The sequence below is a fragment of the Schistosoma mansoni genome, chromosome W (assembly GCF_000237925.1).
Source record: "Schistosoma mansoni strain Puerto Rico chromosome W, complete genome".
Taxonomy (NCBI): domain Eukaryota; kingdom Metazoa; phylum Platyhelminthes; class Trematoda; order Strigeidida; family Schistosomatidae; genus Schistosoma; species Schistosoma mansoni.
In genome coordinates, this window is record NC_031502.1 from 10688617 (window position 1) to 10697836 (window position 9220).

The 9220-nt window shown below is 30.6% G+C and overlaps 1 protein-coding gene across 1 annotated transcript in view; it reads right to left on the reverse strand.

Moving 5' to 3' along the window:
• Positions 1-223: 223 nt before the first annotated feature.
• Smp_158720 (protein kinase) overlaps positions 224-9220 on the reverse strand; it is a gene marked incomplete at both ends in the record, with an annotated part of 51396 nt that continues 42399 nt past the window's right edge. The window contains 5 exons of the mRNA XM_018788512.1: positions 224-265; positions 2176-2382; positions 3813-4009; positions 6744-6859; positions 7558-7639. Coding sequence (XP_018654047.1) covers positions 224-265; positions 2176-2382; positions 3813-4009; positions 6744-6859; positions 7558-7639 — 644 coding nt within the window. The remainder of the gene's footprint in view (positions 266-2175; positions 2383-3812; positions 4010-6743; positions 6860-7557; positions 7640-9220) is intronic.

The following is a 9220-nucleotide window of genomic DNA, read 5'->3' on the forward strand; positions in this document are numbered from 1 at the left end:
TAATGTATCCACAAGCGAAAAGTTGAGATAAAAATTTGTTGGTTATTATTGTAATGTAATGGAAATTACCGTGGTATGTATACTGTATACGCTTAAATTTTACAGAAATAGTTAACTGATGTATAAATCATATCATCAATCATTACAACCTACCAAACGCTTTGCGTGTAGCAGTCTGTTTCATGGTAATTATATACAACCACAGAAATCTACATGGCTATATTCACTTCCATAATTTTGAAGAAGTTGCAACATGTTGAATGACCTGAATAGTATATGGAACGGTGAAATCAACTGAGGTGAATGAAAAGTTAAAGTGCTTATTCTGTTTAAGTCCTTTCCACATTCATTACGAGCTTACTAACACAATATCATCATTTTGAGAGACTTGGTGTACAATCATAGCGTTTTTAGATGTGTATGATAAAAAATACTGAATTTTTTACGTTCCAAAGCTTACAGTTAGTTACTTTATAGTAATTGTTACTTGACAAATGAACACATGAACATTTATATCCACTACTTCCAACTTAGTACCAATAACATCGGATTCTTAGGTGGAAATTATGTTTGGATTATTTTTAAGATTAACCCAGAAACTAAGTAAATGATCTCATTAGACACGTATTTCTATGAGTTTATATTTTTACTCATATGTACTATTAGGTTTATAATAAACAAAAATGTTTTCTTTGTCCTTGGTCATAGCCACAGGCATCGTTTTCTCACGATTTTCTGGTGATAATATCATACAGATACGCATACACGTTCTCGTATTTTTCACACGACGAACGAGTAAAACATCAGACTGCCTTATGACCTTGCTCAAATAAAATGAACATGATTGGACAAAGTTTTAGTATGATTTTGTTATTAAACCTCAGAAATTCTTTGATAATGCTGATTTTGGTTACCTTCCTGAAAACGCTGTGACTAGTTTGCAAGGAGGAACGGTGGAATTACTTAAATTAAAATCTCTGATATTACTTTAATCAGAATTTTTATATTTGATTTTTTCTGTATACTCGGCATCCAGTTTCTATCAAACTATTCACTCAAATTTGATGAATGCTTATTTAAAATACAATGACAGTTTTTATATCTTTTTTCATTGGTAGTATGAAGTTGTTAGCTTTATTTAATTTGACTGAATTTAATCTCATCTAAAGAGGTGATGTGTTCTGCAAACAAGTGAAGAGTTATATTAAAACAACTGTCTTATGCTCCCTTGTGTTCAGTAGTATTCCATCTGATCTAAGTTAATCTTTGATTTGATTCAATGAAAATTCCTACTGATGAAAATAATCTCACGAAACAAAATCCACTAAAGGGATTTTTCCGATTCCTGAAATGATTTCTGAGCTATAAAATCGGATTAGGTATATTAAGTATAAAAGTTTTTATGACGAAACCCATATTTTTCCATGAAATCCATTTCTCACTGGTTGCTTCATTTAAACCGTTATTGGGAAACTAAATTTCCACTTAATTTTTCATTATTTAATCAGTTTCATTTGTGGTTTTAAGTCAACAGTTAGTAAGCTAAATAGTATATTCGTTGGAAATATCGCCTAACCATCTTTGTATCCTCAAGGACATTTATCCCCCCCTTTAAAGAAGTAATGGAATCTGTCGAAAGTGCTGTAGTAATTATACCTAAATTTCTATTTCGCTGTGAGCTAGAAGTCTTCTTTGGGTTTTAGTAATAAAGAGAGTATTTTCAGGTGGATTGTCAGATTTAAGGAAACGGGAAGTAGAAATTGTAATTGATTTTATACAGTCGGAGTTCTCTTACAGTATTTTTGTATTAACTTCACTGGTACTAATGTGGCGTGTGCTATTGATGTCGATAGATATAAGTAGTATGTATCATCAATCGAAAGTGAAAGAAGGTCAAAGAAAGGAGAACGAGAACAGAGAATAATTGCTGTGGAAACGATGGAACAATAAAGTCTGAGACGATTAACTAATATTTTACAAATGAAGTATTTACTGTATCGTTCTCAGATTTTACCAAGATGTTCTCGTTCACTACACTAATGTACGTTGTGTTAAAATCTTTAAAATTTGTTTTGATTTTTTTTAGCCTATACTTTTAGATAACAGACAAAATACATACGATACTTATCATAAAAAAAGATCATATTGATGAATTAAAGAAATAGTTAAATTTACTTGAGAAGTTGGAAATTGACCACAGCTCCAACCAGAATTTCGACGTATTGAACCACGATAACTGAGCGGAGTAACGAAAGGACCTTCGCATACATTGACTGTGATTAAAGATTTAGTCGATGTACTAGGTGTAAAACCATAACTATGTCTTCTAGGGTCTAGAAAACCATTATTGTATCTTGGAACATTTAAGGAACCTAAATTATCCTTTGAAATAAAAGAAGCAAGAAAATTAAAATTACATTATTTGTTCATTTGATTTAGGAACAGAACATATTCTATCTCTTTACCAGTTGACAATCACAATTTTACAGTAAAATTCCGAATGAATTATGTGTGACATAGAGTCACATATCGCTCATTTGACAAAGGAAATGGCCATATTATTATCTAGGTGTTTACATTTTAGTTTCTTGCCTAATAGTTCTTTTTTGATCGTTTTCAGGAGAGTATGATCATAAATCTTTCTGAATTTTGACAAAAATAAACTTGTGAGTTTAAAACACATTGCTCTTGTTTGATTTTATTGGTTGACCGTAAATTTAACCAGTGTCCCCATGGTTAGCGAATAGCTGCAACAACTAGTCGGTTGTATAACGACACTTGGCGGCATACTTTCAGAACTATGAAGCTGATTTTTCACATAACAAAAACACCTACTAGTGGGTCGTTAAAATTTGAAAGAACCTATTTAATTGGTTTACTTCAATGTTTAATTTAATAGCAGTGTAAACTGGAAACTAATATGTACCACAGAGGTTTCTAAATCGCTAAATGACGAAACAATTATTTATGCTTCTCATTAATCATTGCCAAACATAGTTTTACAAAACTTGTTATATTTAATGATGGGTTGTGTAAATCCCATAAGTTTTGATCTTATTATAGACCAGGTACCTAATGGTTAGACATATAGTTAATACAAATTAAGAAAATGTTTCATATTTTTGTATGTATAGAAAGTAAGCAAAGTTGACTAAAATTCATAAATTCCCAAACGATTTGTGGTTAGTAAGCAAGTATATTAATCACCAAACAAACATGACTACCAAACAATTGTTTATAATACTGTTCAGTTGTTGGTTTGTTTATTTTTTTATTTCTGATTGTCTATTCAACATCTTGGTGTTGAATATTTGCTACGACAATACGTATTATATTGTAGGAAACTTCACCAAGACCTCTTTTAACATATCGTTACTGAGTCATTTTATTTGGAGTTAATTATTAGGCTTTTCAGTGAATGCTTATCAGCAAAACTGGATTCTGATACTATGCATATACTGGTTAGCGAAATTGATCAAGTTTATCAAAATATAGTGTACATCTTACAACATGATACTGCGTTTATCTCCATATCAAGTAAATATATATACATAAGCTTGTGAAAAGAATTAAGAACTACCCATTCGACTGCTCTTTTTTTATCTGAAGTGGTTAAATACTGTTATCTTAACACTTTACTTAAAGTGGAATCAGTTCCTTCCTAGGCATTTTGTTATACCCATCGTAAAATTCTTTTTTTCTAAGAATAAAAGGTTTATTAGTAATAATTAAAATTAAAAAATCCCATTTAATACTAAACTTTAAATTTCTCTAGGGAAATATTTTTTTCTATAAAAACTAAGTTTACTAACATATACATTCACTTGATTATCTGTTGATCGAGTTAAAATATTTCCAGAATATCTTCTCATTTTATATAAATCTTCACAAGTTGGACTTGAATTATAAAATGGACTTGGTCCTATACGAGAATTTGTACTCGAATGTCCATGATAATTAAAATTCGGATTACTTGCACTTTCATTCCAAAATCTATGATCACCAATGGCTAAAGGTAAAAATGACCACATAAAGATTTTTGACAAATATATTGTATTTTACTGGTTTCATAATAATTACAAAGTAGAATCAATCGGTTCAATAGGAAATGAATGGAACTATTTCATATTAAAAGATCCTTTCTTTCGGTATCTTGACAACTAATAATCGGAATGAATAAATTCAATTAATTAGAAAATCAGCACATCCATTTATTAAGGTAACTGTCGGATGCTTTTATGCATAAGCATTCAAACAATTTGTTTCGTTTTTATTTTAAAGTACATTCTGACTAGAAAATACTTCTCAATTAAATGATTTCAGAAAGTAATTATACACTTATCATTCTGTATGCCGAACACTAATTTTCATGCTTCACCAACTTCTCGTTTAATCGTTAAATTAAAACGTTTTGGTGAATATTGTTAATTTCCTCACTTAATTCATATCAATAGTTTATGATTGAATTTAATCAGTTTTAGAGTTTCCCAATAATTAACCTAGCGACTGGTTACGATTTATTTTTGTCTAACATATTTTTATCATAGGCCATTAAGCAACATTTCAACGATTGAAACTAAATAACTCAATATTTTGCTTAAACCTTTAGAAATTTAACGAAAACCTATAGTCATTAGGGATTTTATTATGTATAATGTAGGGAAAAGGTAAACTTCGATCTTAACTATGAGGTCTTCAGGTTTCAGAACTAGCGGTTAAATGAGTACACCATAAAACCAAACTAGCTAATTATTATAATGAGAGGCAAAAAACACCCGAAACTATCAACTATGTTTTGGGGTAAACTAGTTCTATCTACCAAATTATGTGGACTATTTACACGTGTGAAGTAAATCAGGTTTCACGAACAAAAGTATATGGTTGCTGTCAATTTTTTAAATTGTATATATATATATATATATGAATGCTTTAGTGAAACTTACAGTTTCTGTGCTTTGTATTGAACAATAGGCTTTCTGATCTATGTTTTGATGCCTGTAACCTTTGAATTAACAAGCTATTTCTGCTCCATCGACTAGTTCCAGTGACTTCACTGCCAGAACTTCGACGATAATCTGTGAGATGTAATAAAACAATTAAATATTGGATAGGATCTTGTTTGCTTCAGGAGACTATGAATAACCTTTCAAACACTAACTTTGTAGATGGATAATGTGGTCACCTGTTTCTTACGTATGTGAAAATTTATATTGTTTCAAGTCTAAAGTATATTTCTTACTTTGAGACGCGATTTCACAGTATACTGGGAAGTAATATACTACCTGTTTAGTTCTGTAAACTTTTCCAGTGTGGTTAAAATTAAATTTTTTATCCAAAAAAATAATTTTAGAGGGTTTATTGTCTACGATGCTAAGTGGGTTACATTGATATTTGTTAAGCCATTTCTATTAAAAACGTTTGCAATATTTGGGAATCGAGTTTTGATGTTACTTTATAAAAATTATTTTTTGTTTACGTATTACACCATGTATTTAGTAGAGGAGCTTAAATACCGTTCATTTTGGAGTTTTGATAAAACTAATATACAAAAGTAGTAACGCAGTTGTTTAGCTCGTGTAAGAATACAGTCCTATATAAATGCAACGTTAGATTAAACAAATGTAATCACGGGTAGATTCTACTTAGCCCGAGTGTTAAGTTTTCTGGAAATTATTAAAAACGGGTCTAAAAATGTAGAATTAGTTAGTTTAAATGTTGATATGTAAATAGGTACAATTTAAAGTCATGAGAAAAAAATTTCAACAAAAATTTCAACGACTGAAATTAAATAGCTCAACATTTTGCTTGACAGTCTGGTTGTAGATTCTCCAAGGAAGTAATAGGAACCAAAATTATTTAAGACATGCATGGTAACAAAACTAAAATATAATAAATAAGTGTTCATTCACAATAAGATATGGAATAGGTTTTGCTGTGTGCTTGTAAGTCATTTGGTGTGTAATATGTTCAAGTCTTGTTATGCTACGTCATGGAAGATGATCACACAATATCGCGAATCAAGTTAACTAGGCATCATTGGGTGCCGGCTCGGTGATTTGAAGGTTAGGCACTCACGCGAGAAGCTGAATGTGCATAGTCAGATTCCATGTGGTAGGGTCATGCATTAGTGTTACTACGGAGTCCCGTACTACGACAAAACGCTTGTCTAGTGCTTCCTAGTTTTAAATGAGGTTTAACCAGGATCAGTTCTTCCATTAAACTGTGAAAATTCTACACTTGTCATGTACTTATCAATACTAGTAAAAATCACATGGAATAAAATTGCAAAGCATGTTCCTCCTTTATGGTCAATGAATCTATTTCTGGATCTTAGTTTTTCGTCTTGAACCAAATAGTTTCAATGAGATGTATTATAAATCGTTGTAAGCCGAACTATCTAGCTAAGTGTATTTTGTTTAAATTCGTTACTAACTATATAGTTTCCTAGTAATAATCTGTAAATGAGTAAACCTAGTCATATTTGTTAACAGTAGCAAACATCTTTAGGTTGCGTCATATCTATTTCGTTTGGTTTATCCATTCTTCAACTGTCATTTATGAGAAACGTTTTCCCTGATAATTAACCTCACAAATAAACCGATAATATGTTAAGAAGAGCATAATGAACTTCTTTTAAGAAACTGACAAACGAAACAATTTATTTTGTACTCTGAAGCATTGTTATAGTTTACCCTCAAATATGTTGTGATCAAACAATTATTTTGTAAATTCGTAATTCTCACCTAAACTTGACCTTGAAAGCTTTGAATCCTCCATATCAACGTATAATAATTCAGAATCTATAGTTGGACGTTGCATAGCAATTAACGGAAGATTTCGAGGTGCACCAAATGATGAACTGTTAGAGCAGGGAAAACAAATGGTAGAATACATAGTATTCAATATTTCAAGGAGTAAATAGTAATTAAGATTAGAAAGAAAACAAACCTGAATAGCAGAAATTCGAAAAAGTAGAATAAAAATGTGGACATATGCGTAGGACCTGTGGAATAATAACACAACCAAACGAATATAAACTTTTAAGGAATGATGGTATTTTAAGATAGGTTCTATGATATCAGCTTGTGAAAACCAAGGAGCAACATACAGCTGACATATTCTAGTTTGGGATTCCTCATTTACTGGGATCAATGACTGTTTGTTCTGTCTAATAAATGAAGTCACTTAGAACAATTTACAAATTATGCTATTCTGTTAGTTGTTGAACCCTTAAAAACAAATGAGTTGATCGATTTACACACAAAAGTCAAATAAATTTTATCATGAATTGTAAACTACTCATAGGTAGTAAATAAATATATATTTAAATTGTCTACCTTACTGTTTCTTATCTGCTATTGTTCGAATAGTTTAAATTGTGAACTACATTAATTATTGATATTTTGATAAAATGGTGAAAAATTGCTCAATCAAAAGCGTAGAGTGGATTTTCAATTTGAAATCCTGTGTAGTCATATACTGTACTCATGATCATAAGAGCATAATACTGATGATAACTTTGTTCCCTAAACGCTTTTATAAAAATGTACTACTAACCTCATATCAGAACAGCTTCCACCAACCGATTTCGACCCAGTTTGTGATCTTAATTCAACTGAACGCTGTCGATCTATGAGATCTAGCATTGTTCGAGTTAAATTAATTACAGCTCGGAACTGTGTATAAAATTAAAGTACTGAATCAGTTATTATTTTACATTAATAATGAGACAAAACAATGGTAATTAATGTAAGGTAATAAATGTATATCTGAAGCTAAGTTCTAAATTTTCTTAAATTTTAGATTGGGCCTTGTTAAAGTACTAAACCACTAGTACCAAATATCTTGTTTAGCATAACTATAATCTATGATTATGGTTATGTTCATTAAGAATAATGACAGTTTCAAAAACAGTACAATATGTTATTCTGAATAGCGGGCGAATCTAAAACACAGGTTCCTTATTATCTAGATCTTGTAATTTGGATGGGTTTTCATTCGTTTGGAATTATTATGCAAACTTGAACCCAATAATTGTATGCTTAGCCGTTAAATTTTACATTTTATGTATTAAAGAAAAATATCATTCTTCATGAGAAAGTTCTTCAGTATTTTACATCACTTGTTTTCTACCCATCATATGAATTTTATCAAAAAACTTCTATTTTATTTGGAATCAAAAGAGATTGAATCAGCTAGATATAGGACCTCATAAAAAACTCAAGTTGGTTGCAAATCATGTTGCCTGGAAGTGACAATTATCAGCATATTATACTCAGTGAAAGCATAACATAATGTTCAATCCAAAGGGAGGGAAGAATCATCCATTTATCATATTTAATTGTATACATCAGTTTGAGTATCCGTGAATAAGCAAGTACAACTGGATTTCAAATCTAGTCATTTACATATTTTGCTGAAAATATGTTGAAAACCACACATCGTGAAAGATCAGTGAGTATTAGTTGTTTGACACAAGATATAAACATGACAATTGCATGCAAAATCACCATTAAACAACATAAGATGGTTCATTGAAACTGTGTGATGTCATCATAGTTATTAGACTAAAACATAATATATTTATTTGAATGAATTCATCAGTCTGGTCTTTACTCGTTTAGTATCAGACGTAAACAACATAAAAATCAATTTTCAACGCTTTAGGATATGATTAAAACTAAATGTAATTCTGAAAAATCGACTTTCCAATTTTTCTATGTATCTCTTTCCTATATTTCATAATGGGATTGATTTTTACCAATATATCAGAAATACTTGTAAGAGACTGATCAAAATTCGCTTAATTTACATAGTTTTACATAACCATTGTAAGCAGAGATGGTTGGTATCTGGCAATGGAATCCAGTACGCGCGTTTTGTCTTATTTAAGACTCGTCAACTGGATATATCTGCATCCCTGAGTTGATGTTCACTCCGGAACTTAAACCCAGTTTCGTTTGCTTGGAATGACATCGTGTTATCTGCTTAGCTACTCAGTTCGGGTAGCTACTAGCTTGTGCAGTGGGATGAAGTCTAATTCATTTTTTGTGTAGGAAAATTCAAACAACCAACACAAAATGATTTAGTTTTACTTGAACGTTTTAAGAAATTTAATATTTGGCAATACATAATCCATTTTTAAAAATTTATTTAGTAATTTTAAGGGCTATTAGTTAATCGGAATTATTTGGTTATATATAGCTGAGGATAAACAAGT